The sequence below is a fragment of the Melospiza melodia genome, chromosome 5, assembly GCF_035770615.1.
Source record: "Melospiza melodia melodia isolate bMelMel2 chromosome 5, bMelMel2.pri, whole genome shotgun sequence".
Classification (NCBI taxonomy): Eukaryota; Metazoa; Chordata; class Aves; order Passeriformes; family Passerellidae; genus Melospiza; species Melospiza melodia.
Window position 1 is genome coordinate 90,683,798 of NC_086198.1, and position 15,692 is coordinate 90,699,489.

At 55.9% G+C, this 15,692-nt stretch overlaps 1 protein-coding gene across 9 annotated transcripts in view; it reads right to left on the reverse strand.

Moving 5' to 3' along the window:
* DYSF (dysferlin) overlaps positions 1-14,245 on the reverse strand; it is a 72,426-nt gene extending 58,181 nt beyond the window's left edge. For 5 of the 9 annotated variants that reach the window (XM_063157804.1, XM_063157800.1, XM_063157799.1 and 2 more), the window contains exons 1-16: positions 12,207-12,347; positions 10,360-10,415; positions 9,796-9,887; positions 8,227-8,332; positions 6,372-6,486; positions 6,096-6,289; positions 5,780-5,908; positions 5,608-5,670; positions 5,441-5,491; positions 5,333-5,363; positions 4,805-4,920; positions 3,950-4,076; positions 3,576-3,679; positions 1,538-1,606; positions 1,417-1,460; positions 1,237-1,319 (exon numbers count right to left, since the gene is read on the reverse strand). In XM_063157804.1, coding sequence (XP_063013874.1) covers positions 1,237-1,319; positions 1,417-1,460; positions 1,538-1,606; positions 3,576-3,679; positions 3,950-4,076; positions 4,805-4,920; positions 5,333-5,363; positions 5,441-5,491; positions 5,608-5,670; positions 5,780-5,908; positions 6,096-6,289; positions 6,372-6,486; positions 8,227-8,332; positions 9,796-9,887; positions 10,360-10,415; positions 12,207-12,300 — 1,474 coding nt within the window. In that variant the 5' untranslated portion in view covers positions 12,301-12,347. Of the gene's footprint in view, positions 1-1,236; positions 1,320-1,416; positions 1,461-1,537; positions 1,607-3,575; positions 3,680-3,949; positions 4,077-4,804; positions 4,921-5,332; positions 5,364-5,440; positions 5,492-5,607; positions 5,671-5,779; positions 5,909-6,095; positions 6,290-6,371; positions 6,487-8,226; positions 8,333-9,795; positions 9,888-10,359; positions 10,416-12,206; positions 12,348-14,140 lie in introns of those variants that run through there. The other 4 variants (XM_063157805.1, XM_063157801.1, XM_063157803.1 and 1 more) reach the window with 1 other exon arrangement.
* Between the last annotated feature and the right edge of the window lie 1,447 nt (positions 14,246-15,692).

A 15,692-nucleotide genomic window follows, 5' to 3' on the forward strand; every position in this document is an offset into this window, starting at 1 on the left:
CTCATCCCATTCCATGGGCAGGGACACATCCCACTATCCCAGCATGCTCCAAGCTTTTTCCAGCATGGCCATCCCGTGTCCCTACAGCTCATGGGGAAGTCACAAAGCCAAGTGCAGAATTCCCACTGGGATCACAGATTCCACGGAAGCACTGGCAGCAGGAAAAGCTCATGCAGGTGGAAGCTCCAAGCCCTCAGCAGGTCCAAAGCCACATCCCAAATTCCCGTCCTCCCACTTGGCATCGGTGACAGTGACACCCGGCTGAGCCCTGCCATGCCTGGGGCTCCTTACCCTCAGAAAATTCCCAGGATTTGGAACAGCATGGGCTGGATGGGAATTCCCACCCTGTGACAGCCCCTAAATGTCACCTTAGTGAGGTGGACACATCAGGGATACGTGGCTGCCAGCAGTGGTGCCACCACCATCACCATGTGTCACCAACCTCCCGCCACACCATGAACCTGCAGCCTCCCCCATTCCCAAGAATCCACCATATCCCAAGAATCCAGAGGGGTTGGATCCATCTGGAAATGAGGCACAGCTCAGAGCAACACCAGGAGCCCATTGCGCTTCCCCAGGTGGGGACAGTGACAGCTGTGACATCCCCAAAGCCACCACCAACATCCAGCCATGTCATGGACCTGCAACTTCCTTCCCCCATTCCCAAGAATCCACCAAATCCCAAAAATCCAGAGGGGTTGGATCCAATCTGGAAATGGGGAACAGCTCCAAGCAACTACAGGAGCCCATCCTGTGTCCCCGGGCAGGGACGGTGACAGCTGTGACGTCCCCAAAGCCACCACCAACCTCCAGCCACACCATGTAGCTCCTCCATAGCCCCATTCCCAAGAATCCACGAAATCCCAAGAATCCAGAGGGGTTGGATCCATCTGGAAATGAGGCACAGCTCAGAGCAACACCAGGAGCCCATTGCACTTCCCCAGGTGGGGACAGTGACAGCTGTGACATCCCCAAAGCCACCACCAACATCCAGCCACACCATGGACCTGCAGCCTCCATCCGCCATTCCCAAGAATCCACCCCATCACAAGAACCCAGAGGGGTTGGATCCAATCTGGACATGCAGCACAGCTTGAAGTGACCACAGGACCCTGCGTCCCCAAGCAGGGACGGTGACAGCTGTGACGTCCCCAGAGCCACCACCAACCTCCAGCCACGCCATGCAGCTCCTCCAAGGCCATGCATCCCAAATCCCGGCCTGCTTCCCGCCCTTACCCTCCAGCTCCCCGCCGGGGGCCGAAATCTTGGACATTCCGAGGAAAGCGGTGCCGACGACGTCGTTGTGCGTCAGGCGGTCCCTGCGAGGTGACATCGTCACTTTGGGGACCGCGGGGGAGGGGACGCCCCCTCGCCCATCCCGCCATTCCGGGCTCTGGGAATGCCCTTCCCGCTCACCAGTCGGTCACACGGATCCTCATCCGCTCGCACATGGAAGGGAACTGGGAAAAGGGATACGGGAAGAGGGTGAGCGGTGCTGGGGACACTGGGAGGGGACCTTGGGGACACCAGGGCTCACCATAGCCGGCAGCGTCAGGCACTGGTTCCACTGGGGGTTGGCGTTTTTCTCCAGGATTCGGGAGCAGAGCTGGAAAGGAGGGATGGGAAGAGGGAAAAGTCGGTGTTGTCCCAGGAAAGTGGCTGTTGGCCCAGTTCATGGAGCTGGGAAGCCTCAGATTCCCTAAAATCTGGTCTCAGATTCCCTAAAATCTGGTCTCAGATTCCCTAAAATCTGGTCTCAGATTCCAGAAAGTTGAGGCTCAGATTCCCCCAAATCCAACTTCAGATTCCCTAAAATCCATCCTCAGGTTCCCCAAAATCCAGTCTTAGATTCCCAAAAGTTGAGGTTCACATTCCCCCAAATCCAGCTTCAGGTTCCTGAAATCCAGCCTCAGGTTCACCAAAATGCAGTCTCAGGCTTCTCAGAATCCGGCCTCAGTTTCCCTAAAATCCGTCCCCAAATTCCCTAAAATCTAGTCTCAGCCTCCTTAAAATCCAGCCTCAGATTCCCTAAAATCCATCCCCCATTCCATGGGGTTCCTAAACCCCCTGGTGCAGGATGCAGAGAATGCTTCAGATTTCCCAGGGATCTTTCCACCTTGGGACCAGCAGGATCGCATCTGCCCCATTCCAGGAGCAAATTTCCCCATTCCAAGAACAAATTCCTCCATTTAAAGACTGAATTTCCTCATTCCAGGCTTGGGGATCTGGAGGGAATATCCCACTGCCATTCTAGCTCCAAGGACATCTCACGGAAATCCCAACCCCAGGAATCCACAGTGAATGTCCCACTGCTATCCCAACCCCAAGGACATCCCACTGCCATCACAATCCCAAAGATCTGGGAGTAACTGTCCCAGTGCCATCCCAATCCCAAATTCCTGGGGACTGTCCTGCTGCCATCCCAACCCCATGGATATCCTGCTGAAATCCCAGTCCCAGAGATCCAAAGGGAATGTCCCACTGCCATCCCAACCCCAGATTCCTGGGGTCTGTCCTGTTGCCATTCAGCCTTGAGGACATCCCACTGAAATCCCAATCCCAGGGATCCAGAGGGAATGTCCCACTGCCATTCTAACCCCAAGGATATCCCAGTGCCATCCCAATCCAGAGACCTGGGAGGGAATGTCCCACTGCCATTCCAGCCTCAAGGACATCCCACTGAAATTCCAGTCCCAGAGACCCAGGAGGGGCCATCCCACTGAAATCCCAATACCAAGGACATCCCGCTGTTATCCCAATCCCACAGACCTGGGTGGGAATGTCCCACTGCCATCCCAACCCTGAGGACCATGAGAGGTCATCCCGCTGCCATTCCCAATCCCAGGATCATCCCAGTGCCATTTTCAATCCCAGGATTATCCCACTGTCATTCCCAATCCCAAGATTATCCCAGTCCCAGGAACACCCTGTTACCATCCCAGTCCTGAGGACATCCCACTGAAATCCCAATCCCAGAGATCTGGGAGGGAACGTCCCCCTGTCATTCCCAATCCCAGGTTTATCCCGGTGCCATTCTCAATCCCAGGATTATCCCACTGCCATTCCTAATCCCAGGATCATCCTGGTACCACTTCCAATCCCAAAATCATCCCACTGCCACTCCCGATCCCAGGATCATCCCGCTGTAATCCCAGTCCTAAGAACATCCCACTTAAATTCCAATCCCAGAGAGCTGGAAGGGAATGTCCTGCTGCCATTCCCAATCCCAAAATCATCCCGCCACCATTCCCAATCCCAGGATCATCCCACTGCCACTCCAATCCCAGGATCATCCCACTGCCACTCCAATCCCAGGATCATCCTATTGCCATTCCCAACCCCAGGATCATCTCACTGTTATCCCAGCTCCAGGAACACCCCACTACCATCCCAGTCCTGAGGACATCCCACTGAATTCCCAATCCCAGAGATCTGGGAGGGAATGTCCTGCTGCCATTCCCAATCCCAGGACCATCCCGCTGTTATCCCAGCCCCAGGAACACCCCACTGCCATCCCAATCCCGGGTTCCTCCCGCTGCCATCCCCGGGATCCCGGTGGATCCCGCTCCACTGACTGTTTTCCCGGCAAAGCTGACTTCCACAAAGGGATCCACCAGGTTCTTCTTGTTGCTCTCGAAGCCAAAGATCTGCCGGACGTTGTCCATGACGGCGTCATCCACTGGGAAAAGAGGGAGATGCCAAAATCCCTGGAATTTCACAGTATCCAGAGGGTCCCAGCCGTCCCACCAGCGGGATGAGCATTCCCATGGGGGAGACGCTCTCCAGGCAGGAAAAGCAGGGGGTTAAAACCAGTTTGGACCAGTAAGAAACTCCTCTCCCATAAAACTGCCCGACATCCTTGGATTATAATAACGGATCTTTTCCTTCTCCAGGCCATAATTCCTGCCTGGAATGTCGTGATTCCGAGGGATCCAAAGGAAAAACCTACTCTGGGGCAAATCCTCAGCTTTGTAGATCTTGAGGCAGAACTGGGCGCCCCTGAGGGTGACCCCGGTGGGGCGCAGCAGGTTGGCCTCGATGTCCTCCTTGTCCTCGGACACCTCCTTCTTCTCCAGCTGTGGGAACAGGACAACGGGAAAAGTCACCCCGGATTCGGGAATGAGCAGGAAAATCCCAAAAGAGAGAGGGTAGGTGGATGCTCCAGCCCTGGGAGTGTCCAAGGTGAGGTTGGTATGGGGCTTGGAGCAACCTGGGACATTGGAGGCATCCCTGCCCATGGATGCGGTGGGATTTAACCAAACCAAAGCATTCCAGGATTCTGGAGCCCAGGAGCTCTGAGAGAGCTGGGAATGTTCCCCTGGAGAAGGGAAAATTCCAGGGAATCCTCAGAGGGCCTGGAGGGGCTCCAGGAGAGCTGGAGAGGGACTGGGGACAAGGCCTGCAGGGACAGGAGCCAGGGAATGGCTCCCACTGGGAAAGGGGAGATTGGGCTGGGATCCTGGCAAGGAATTGCTGTCTGGGAGGGTGGGCAGGGGCTGGGCTGGAATTCCCAGATTTGCTGTGGCTGCCCCTGGATCCCAGGTTGGACATCAGGGTTGGATCCACCTGGGACAGTGGGAAGTGTCCCTAAGCTGGAAAGGGGTGGGATTTAAGATCTCCCCCAACCCAAACCATTCCAGGATTCCATGATAAAATGCAACACTTTTCCCCCAAAACAGAGGAAAATCCAAGCTGTGGCTTCCTTGGGAAAGGCCATGGAGGTTGGTGGGTCTTGGCCATAATATCCCAGGGCTGGAACGCCCCAGGGCTGGAATGTCCCCCCATTCCCAGCAGGAATACTCACAGGAGCTTCGTCTCCAGGCCCCAGCACGCAGGCGCTGACCTTCAAGTAGCCCTTGGCTCCCGCAGAAAAATCCTCCGGATCCGAGAGGAGCAGCCACTTCCTGCGGAAAGCGTGTTCTGCGGGAAAACGTGGGAAACTGAGAATTACTCCTTGGATGTGCAGGGAGGTCAGGGATGCTCCTGGGTGGGGTTTAAATGGAAATCATGCAATGGGATAAGGGAATATTTCAGTTCCTTTCCCAGGAAGGGACCAGGGAAGAGGGAAGGATAATTGGCACAAAATTCCTGGAAAAACTATGGATGCTCCATCCCTGGAAATGTCCAAGGCCAGGTTGGATGGACTTGGATCCACCTGGGATGGTGGAATTTTTCCCTGGATGGAACCAGATGATCCTTAAGGTCCCTTCCCACCCAAACCATTCTGGGATTCCATGGCCATGGATTTGGGATTTGGGGCTCCTCTACGGAAGAGTTGGGATGTGTGGGCGCATTTCCCAAAAAAATCCCAAAGAAATTTCCCAAGGCTCACTTGGCTCGGAGTAAACGGTCTCCACATCCATCTGCAGGATTAAAGGAAAAGGAGATGCCAGAGTTCATCCAGAGCAGGAAATGCCAGGAAAAGGGGATGGGATCTTACCCGGAATTCCCCGATCACCGAATCCGTGCGGAACGACCGAGAATCCACGACCTGAAAATGAGGAAAAATGTGCGATCCAGCCCAAATCCTGCTGGGATGGAGGATCCTGGGGAACAGGAGGGGTTTTCCCTGGGAAGGGGGGAATTCCTGGATTTCCCAACACTCACCGTGAGGAAAATGGGAGCATCGAACAGCTCCGATGGCGACTCAAAGACGTTGAAGAAAAAAGTCTGTGGAAAACCGGGATGAGGATGAGGCATTATCCCAGTTTTCCACCCGGAGTGCATTCCCACATTGCAGCCTCTCCCAGGAATCGCTGGAGTGGGAATTCCTGCTGACCTCATCAAAGAAGGGGCTGTTCCCTTTCCGGATCCGCGTTCTCCGTGTTTGTCCGGCCACCGTCACCTTCACCACCGGCCGGATCTGGATCCCGGGAAGCTGCCGGGCCTCGATGACCCTCACCCGGATCTGGGATGGGGTGGAGGACAGGGAATCACCGGGAAGGGAATCACAAAGATCATCCCACAGAATGGAGGACAGGGAATCACCAGGATGAGAATCACCAGGATGAGAATCACCAGGATCATCCCATAGGATGGAGGACAGGGAATCACCAGGACAACCGGCAGGATTTTAAGGGAACAGCTCATCCCACCTGGAAATCCTGCGGTTTGTTGGATAAAGGCTTTTTGGGAGAGCTCCTCCTCCTCCTCTTCACCCCCTGGATGTGATTCCCGGACGGTTTCCTTGGGAGCGAAGGCGGCTCCGAGCCCGGTGCTCCTGAGGATGCCGAGGGCTCCGTGTCCCCCGTGGCCTCTGGATCTTCCGTGTCCTCCTCTCCGGCCGTCTCTGCCCGGCGGGAGAAGGGAAATGTGGGATTTGGGAATGGGTTTGGATCCCAAAATCCAGGATGGGGAGGGGCTGTGGTTACCGGTGACCGTGTCCAGCTCGGCTGCAGTCGGGGCCGGCTCCGGAGGGGCCGGAGGAGGGAAAAGCGGGATAGCGCCCGGAGGGGGGATGTAGGACACCTGCAGGAACAGGGAGGCCTGGAAAACAGGGAATGAGTGTCAGAGAGGCCAGGATGGGAGAACTGGGATCAAACTGGGAGGGAAAGGATCAGACTGGTCCCAGACGGGGAAGGAGAGGACTCAAACTGGGATCAAACTGGGAGGGAAGGGATTCAGACTGGGATCAGATTGGGAGGGATGGGACTCAAACTGGTTCCAGACTTGGAGGGAAAGGATTCAGACTAGTCTCAGATTGGGAAGGACAGGACTCAAACTGGGATCAAAATGGGAGCGACTGGGATCAAACTGGGAGGACAGGACTCAAACTGGTCCCAGAGTAAGAGGGAAGGGATTCAGACTGGTCCCAGACTGGGAGGTACAGGATTCAAACTGGGATCAGACTGGGAGGGATGTGGCTCGGACTGGGATCAAACTGGGAGGGATGGAATTCAGACCGGTCCCAAAATGGTAGCTTCATCTGGGGGGAACAGGACTCAAACTGGGATCAAACTGGGAGGGAAGGGATTCAGACTGGTCTCAAACTGGGAGCTGCCACTGGTAAGGACATTGCTCAGACTGGTCCCAAACCGGAAGCCCCAACTGGTCTCAACCTGGGAAGCCCAAGTGGTCCCAAACTGGGAGCCCACAGGGGCCATGCTATGGCTTGTACTGGTCCCAAACTGGGAGCCCCAACTGGCCCCAAACTGGGAGCCTCCCTGGCCACACCATGGCTTGTACTTGTCCCAAACTGGGAGCCCCGGCTGGTCTCAAACTGGGAGCCCCAGCTGATTCCAAACTGGGAGCACTCCTGGCCATGCCATGGCTCCTACTGGTCCCAAACTGGGAGCCCCAGCTGGCCATGGCATGGCTTATATTGGCCCCAAACTGGGAGCCCCAAGTGGTCCTAAACTGGGAGCCCAAACTGGCCACACCATGGCTCGTACTGGCCACAAACTGGGAGCCCCAACTGGTCCCAAACTGGGAGCACCAACTGGTCCCAAACTGGGGGCCTCCCTGGCCATGCTACTGCTTATACTGGTCCCAAACTGGGAGCCCAAACTGGCCAAGCCAAGGCACATACTGGCCCCAAACTGGGAGCCCTCCTGGCCACACATGGCTCGTACAGGTCGCAGACTGGGAGCCCCTCTGGCCATGCCACAGCTCATACTGGTCCCAAACTGGGAGCCCCTGCTGGCCACACCATGGTTCATACTGGTCCCAAACTGGGAGCTCCTGCTGGCCACACCATGGTTCATACTGGTTCCAAACTGGGAGCTCCGGCTGGCCATGCCACAGCTCATACTGGTCCCAAACTGGGAGCCCCTGCTGGCCACACCACGGTTCATACTGGTCCCAAACTGGGAGCCCCTCTGGCCACACCATGGTTCATACTGGTCCCAAACTGGGAGCCCAAACTGGCCACACCATGGTTCATACTGGTCCCAGACTGGGAGCCCCTCTGGCCACACCACGGTTCATACTGGTCCCAAACTGGGAGCCCCTCTGGCCACACCACGGTTCATACTGGTCCCAAACTGGGAGCCCAAACTGGCCACACCATGGTTCATACTGGTCCCAAACTGGGAGCCCAAACTGGCCACACCATGGTTCATACTGGTCCCAGACTGGGAGCCCAAACTGGCCACACCATGGTTCATACTGGTCCCAAACTGGGAGCCCCTGCTGGCCACACCATGGTTCATACTGGTCCCAAACTGGGAGCCCAAACTGGCCACACCATGGTTCATACTGGTCCCAAACTGGGAGCCAGGCACTCACCCCGGTGCTCTCCTTGCGCGAGTCCAGCAGGGGGAGGTTGAACGAGGCCGCCAGGCTGGGAGTGCCCAGAACATCCCGGAGCGGCACCCGGGATTCTCCCAAAAACCTGCGGGAAACAGGGAGAGGGATCAGCGCTGCTCCAAGGGCATCCAAACCGTTCCAGAGACAAGGATGGGAGTCCAGAGGAGGCCATGGAAATGAAGCCAGGCTGGGAGAGCTGGGAATGTTTCCCTGGAGAAGAGAAAAATCCAGGGAATCCTCAGAGTGCCTGAAGGGGCTCCAGGAGAGCTGCAGAGGGACTGGGGACAAGGCCTGCAGGGACAGGAGCCAGGGAATGGCTCCCACTGGGAAAGGGCAGATTGGGCTGGGATCTTGGCAAGGAATTGCTGGCTGGGAGGGTGGGCAGGGGCTGGGCTGGAATTGCCAGATTTGCTGTGGCTGCCCCTGGATCCCTGGCAGTGCCCAAGGCCAGGCTGGATCCACCTGGGACAGTGGGAGGTGTCCCTGCCCATGGATGAGGTGGGACTGGATGGGATTTAAGGTCTTGTCCAACCCAAACCATTCCAGGATTCTGGAGATCTTTTGCTCTGGGAGAGCTGGGAATGTTCCCCTGGAGAAGGGAAAATCCAGGGAATGCTCAGAGTCCCTGCAGGGGCTCCAGGAGAGCCGGAGAGGGACTGGGGACAAGGCCTGCAGGGACAGGAGCCAGGGAATGGCTCCCACTGGGAAAGGGGAGATTGGGCTGGGATCTTGGCAAGGAATTGCTGGCTGGGAGGGTGGGCAGGGGCTGGGCTGGAATTCCCAGATTTGCTGTGGCTGCCCCCAGATCCCTGGCAGTGCCCAAGGCCAGGTTGGGATGGGGCTTGGAGCAGCCTGGGAGGTGCCAGCTGGAATCTTCCTGCTCCGGGATCCAGGACCCTCCTCCCATTTTCCCGTGGCTATTTATGGGCACTCAGCTGTTGGAGCGGCCCCAAATTCCAACCCTCTTTGGATTTCAGCCCAGCAGCAATTCCAGCCTCAGCTCCAGCCCTGGAATCAGGATCCTTCCCTCCCCAAGCCACATTCCCAACCTCTTACCCCTAAAAATAAATCCGTTTCTCTATTTTTTTCCCTTTTCCAAGCAGCTTTCCCACCCCACTGAGCCGGGAAAGGCCGGGAATCACCGGAATCCCTTCCATCCTCACCCAGCAGGAGCCCCCGATCCGTGGGGAACCCCTGGAATGGGGGAGGCACTGGGATCAGTCAGAGGAAGGAAACCGGAGGCTCCGCTCCCGCCGCCGTTCCGGGCACTGCCGGCGCCTTGGGAATGATCTTGGCAGCCCTTCCCAAATCCTGGCCAAGTGTCCAAAGTGTCCGTCCGTCTGTCCCTAAACAACCACCCCCTGTGTCCTCCCGACCTTCCAACGCTGGAATTTCCCTCGGATTCCGAGAGAAGCAGCCCAAAAATGCAGCTCCAGCCTCCCACGGCCATCCCACAGTGGGAATCCGCGGAGTCTGGGAAGAGCCGGATGAATCCTGGGAATGGGAAAAGGGAGAAGGAGCCGTGTCCAGCTCCGGAATTTTTCCCACCTGTTTCTCCCCACGGTTTCATGGTCCTTGACCACCACGGTGAGCTCGGCATCGGGATCCAGAGGGATTCCCTTCAGATCCCACTCGAATCCCTGGAAAAAAGGAGGAGGGAGAGGCCGGGATCAGTGTCTGGAAATGCAGAACCCAAATCCCAAACCCCCTCGGAATCACAGCATTCCCAAAGCCAAATTTCCCAGAAAATCCACTGGGAAAAGTTGCCTTGGGACAAAGTTTTCCCTGGCCATGGATTACTGGGAAGGAGCAAATCCCGGGAGCTGCTCCAGTCCCGAATCTGTGCCCATTTTCCCACCAAATTCCCTTTTTTTTTTTGGAATTTTGGCCCATGGGAGCTCAAAGACAGGGTTGGAGGGGAAAAGGTGCTGGAAAAATTCCCATTCCATGAAAATTCCTTGAAATATTCATACCAAGTCTGGATAAGACTTTGATGGAAGGGGAAGAGGTTGGAATTCTGCCTGGAATTCTGGAACAGAAAGGGAGCAATCCCAAACTTTCCATGATCATTTTCTGGGAACGGGGATAAATCCAGAGACTGGGAATTCTCACCTCATTCCAGACAGGATTCCCGTTGTTCTTGATGACCTTTGTCCTCTTCTTGACACCTGGAAGGAGAAAAACCGGGATTGGGATCTTCCAGGGGTTTGGGAGCTTCCCAGGGATCAGGATCCCACAATGAAACTCTGATCTCAGCTGGGGCTGAGCTTCCAGGGATTCCCAGAATTCCCAGGACCAGGATCAGGCTCCATTTCCTGATCCCAGCTGGAGCTGAAGCTCCAGAAATTCCCAGGACCAGGACCCTGGGATTCAGGGATGCCACAGTTCCCAGGGATGGGAAATTAAAACATCAGGATCCAGGAATTGGATCCCATTCTCTCCTCCCAGTTGGAGCTGAACTTCCAGAAATTCCCACAATTCCCAGGAGCAGGATCACAGCCATTGCCCTCCTCCCAGCTGGAACTGGGCTTCCAAATATTCCTAGGATGAGGATTGGATCCCATTGCTTGATCCCAGGTAGAGGTGAACTTCCAGAAATTCCCAGGGATAGGACTGGATCCAAATTCCTGATCCCAGGTGGAGCTGGACCTCCAGAAATTCCCAGAAGGAGGACTGGATCTCAATCCTTGATCCCAGGGGCAGAAATTCCAGAAATTTCCAGGACCAGGACTGGATCCTGTTCTCTCCTCACAGTGAGGGCTGAGCTTCCAGAAATTCCCACAATCCCCAGGATCAGGATCCAGCCCCATTCCCTCTTCCCAGGGCTGGGAATACAGAGATTGAATCCAAGATCCCACTTGGATCCCCAACCCTTCCAGGCTGGAAAATGCACTGGAAAATCCTCCTTGCTGTGCCTCAGTTTCCCCAGGAGCATCCAAAGGTTTCCAAGGACTGGGAATATCAGGGTGGGAAGAGCCGGGGGAGATCCCAAACATTCCATTCCCTCCATTCCCAAACCTCGGGGTCGTGCCTCAGTTTCCCCAGAATCTCCCAAATGCCGCGGGCGGGAATCTCGGGATTCCCCCAAAATCCAACATTCCCAATCCCGGGAATGCACCCACCCCCTTCCCAAGGCCACGCCCCCCTCATCCCTCCTGGAATGTCGCCGCATCCCAAGGGAGGGACCCCCGCGGGAAGAGGAAAAGGAAAAGGCCAAACAATGGAGGTGACTCAGATCCCGGGAGACTCCGGGATATTCCAAATATTCCCGGTTTTCTGCTCTTTTCGCACCGTTCAGCGACCCCTTCCCTATTTGGGATTGGGGAAGAGCCGAACTTCCCGGCTCTGGGAATATGGGAAACTCATCCCGCTGGTTTTCCTCATCCAGAGATTCATTCCCATCTCGTTCCTGGTATTTCCCGGGATTCAGTGCCCTGGAATTGCCCTGGATCAGGTTTTGGTCGAAGATGGAGCTCCCGGGATTCTCCAGTGGGATCCCGGTGGGAATGGGATCAGCAGCAAATGGAAAACCTGGATCGGGAGCTGCTCGTCCTTTTCCCTAATTTTTGTTTAAAATTGGATTTTTTTTCCCCCATTTTTTCGAAGTCCAGGAAAATGCCAGGGCAGTGCCGTCCTCCAGAGGGAATTTTGGGAGTGCAAACCCCTCAGTTTTCCCAGGAAATCCATCCCTCGGGGATTGGATAATCCCTGCTCCATGTGGGATTATTCATATCCATCCCAGTGCAGAATTCAAGGATTTCAAGGGATGGAATTCCCAGGGATATTCCAGCGTGGATTTAAAAACTTTGAGATCAGGGGGATAAAAGGCTCAAAGCAAAAGATTTTCCAAGGATTTAGGAGCTTCCCAGATCCCAAATTTTCCTGAGAGCTGCTAAAAACATTCCAAACCCTCCCTTCCTTCCCAAAAAAAAAAAAATACAAAATCGGGATTCCCTCACCTCGGAATGTCAGGCTGGCCACGGGATCGCTTTGTTTATCCCGCTTTTCCAGGCTGGGAAGTTGGGAAGCCCTTTGGAGCAGGCAGCGGAGCATGGCCGGGATGGGGAAAGCCGGGATGGGGAAAGCCGGGGTCGGGATCCGCTCTCCCTTATCCCATTCCCACCCCCTTTTCCCGGTCCGGCCCATCCCGGCACGGGAACGCCCCTGGAGGGGCTGGGAAAAAAACGGGATCGTGGGAAGAGAGCTGGGATTGGGGGGGAGATGGGAAGGGCGGGAGTTGGGAATGAATCCCTGGGATTCAGGGATGCTCCAAGGCCTGAGGATGACCCAGCACAGGAATTTGGGAATACTGCAATTCCCAGGGATGGAGAATTAAATCCTTGGGGATTCAGAAATTCTGGAAACCCCAGAGATGCTCAAACCCCGGGATCTGGGAATGCTGGGAACCTCAGGGATGGGGAATAAATCCCTGGGATTCAGGGATCCTATAAAACCTGAGGATGACCCAGCATCAGGATTTGGGAATGCTGCAATTCCCAGAGATGGGGAATGAATCCCTGGGATTTGGGGATCCCACAATTCCCAGGGATGATAAATTGGGATCCAGGAATTCTGGAAACCCCCCAGGGATAACCTGGTACTGGGAGCTGGGAATGCAGGAACCCCAAAAATGGGGAATGAATCCCTGGGATTCAGGGATGTTCCAAGGCCTGAGGATGACCCAGCACCAGGATCCAGGGAATGCTGCAATTCCCAGGGATGGGGAATTAAATCCTTGGGAATTCAGGAATGCTGGAAACCCCAGGGACCAGGAATAAAATCCTGGGATTAAGAAATTCTGGAAACCCCAAGGATCCCTCAAACCCTGGGATTTGGGAATGCTGGGAACTCCAGGGATGGGGCACAAATCCCTGGGATTCAGAGATCCCACAATTCCCAGGGATGAGAAATCAAAACATCGAGATCCAGGAATTCTGGAAACCCCAAGGATATCCCAGGACTGGGATTTGGGAATGCTGGGAACCTCAGGGATAGGAAATAAATCCCTGGGAATTTCAGGATCCTACAAGGCCTGAGGATGCTGGGATTTGGGAATTCCTGGGAACACCAAAACGCCAAAGTCTGGGAATGCCACACCCACACCGGGAGAATCCCATGGAAAACCGGGACCGCTCCCTCATCCACGAACACGCAGGAAATCCCAAAAAGCCGCTTTTTCCCATTAAAAAAAAAAATTAAAATCCCAACCAATCCGTGACGTCACCATGTCCTTTGTCCCCTCAGTGTCACTTTTGTCCCCAGTGGGGAAAGGACCCCGGGAAGGGACAATTCCCAAATTTGGGATCCTCCCCTCCCCCCCCCCATCCTTCCGCACGGAAAATCCCAAAATATCCGCGGCGGGGACCGGGGGTGGCTTTAGGGGGGTCCCCAAGTGCCACCAGTGGGGTGGCGACACCACAGAGGGGACAGCGCGGACCCGCGGCTCTTCCAACCCCATCCCGACTTCTCGGGACAAAATTCCCTCACATTTATCCCAAAAAAAAACCCCAAAATTCCCCTAAATCTCGATTTCCCCCCCCCCCCCTAGAGTTTCTGACGCTGGAACGGGGAGGGGACACCAAAGGGGTGGCGGTGACAATGGGGACAGGGGGGACTGGCAGCGCTTCCAGCCCCATCCCAGCATTTAGGGCCGCCAAAATCCCCCCAAAAAATCCCAAAATCCCGATTGTTTTTCCTCTCTGGATCTTCACATTTCGGAACGGGGAGGGGACACCAAAGAGGTGGCGGCGACAACGGGGACAGGGGGGCACCCGCGGCTCTTCCAGCCCCATCCCAACTTTTAGGACCCAGCCGGGCGTGGCCGAATCTCCCCCCAGAATTGCCCCCAAAATCCCCCAAATCCACCCCAAATCCCGAGGGGTTTCTTTCCCACCTTGGAACGTGGAGGAGCAGTAGGTGTCGCTGATGTCGCTGTCGCCTGTGAGGACATTTTCGGCCCGCAGGACGAAGACGCGGAGCATCGTCCCCTCCCCCACCCCTCTGCATCCCCCCCCTTCCCCAAAAAAAAAAAAAAAAATCCCGGGATTTCCCCCCCTCCCCCCTCCAAAGCTCCGCCCCCTTAAAGGGACCCGGCCCCGGGGGTGGGGGAGGGGCGGGGCTGCGGCGCCACCCCCCCCTTGGGGACATCGAGGGCGTTTTGGGGACACCGCAGCCACAAATTGTCCCCAAGAGGGAGTTTTGGGGTCCCCACTTTCCCATTGCCCCAAAGGCAGAAATTTTGGGGTTCTCCCTCCCCCTTTGGGGGCACTGGGAGCGATATTGGGGTGCCCACTCCCTCAGTGACCCCAAGAGGGAATTTTGGGGCCCTCAGTTTCCCATTGTCCCCAAGGCAGGAATTTTGGGGTCCCCACCCCCTCTCTGGGGACATCAGGGGGATTTTGGGGACACAGCAGCCCTAAATTGTCCCCAAGTGGGAGTTTTGGGGTCCTTAATCCCTCAGTGTCCCCAAGCTGGGAAGTCTGAGATCCTCACTCCTCCTTTGGGGACATCAGGGGGATTTTGGGGTCTCTACAGCCCTAAATTGTCCCCAAGAGGGAATTTTGGGGTCCCCACTCCCCCTTTTGTGTCCTAAAGGGAATTTTGGGGTCCCCACCCCCCCATTGTCCCCAGGATGGAATTTTGGGGTCCCCATTCCCTCAGTATCCCCAGAAAAAGAATTCTGGAGTCCTTCTGATGTCCCTTTGGGGACATCAAGGGGATTTGGGGGTCCTCAATCCCCCCCTTATCCCTAAGGAGGGAATTTTGGGATCCCCACCTCCGAGTTTTCCCTGGGATGGGAATTTGGGGTTCCCACTCCCCTTTTTGAGTCCTCAGGGGGATTTTGGGGTCCTCGCCCCCATTATGGGATTTGCATTCCCAGCAGGAACAGCTGGGACTGGCCCCACCCTCGGCTATTTTTGGGAATTCTTTCCAGCCCCAGCCTTTCCCAGAAAGTGGCTCTGGGAGATCCCGCCCCAAACCGGGATGGGATTGGGATCTGAAATCTGAGATCCCTGATCCCGCCCCAAACCGGGATGGGATTGGGATCTGAAATCTGAGATCCCTGATCCCGCCCCAAACCGGGATGGGATTGGGATCTGAAATCTGAGATCCCTGATCCCGCCCCAAACCGGGATGGGATTGGGATCTGGAATTTGGGATCTCTGGTCCTGCCCCTAATTGGAAGGGGGTCGGGATCTGGGATCCCTGATCTCACCCCAAACCGGGATCTGGAATCTGGGATCCCTGATCCCTCCCCAAACCAGGATCTGGGATCCCAAGTCCCGCCCCAAACCAGGATAGGATCTGGATCCCTCATCTCACCCCAAACCAGGATGGGATCCAGGATCTGGAATCTGAGATCCCTGATCCCTCCCCAAACTGAGATAGGATCCAGGGTCTGGGATCCCTGACCTTACCCCAAAACAGGATGGGATCCGGGATCT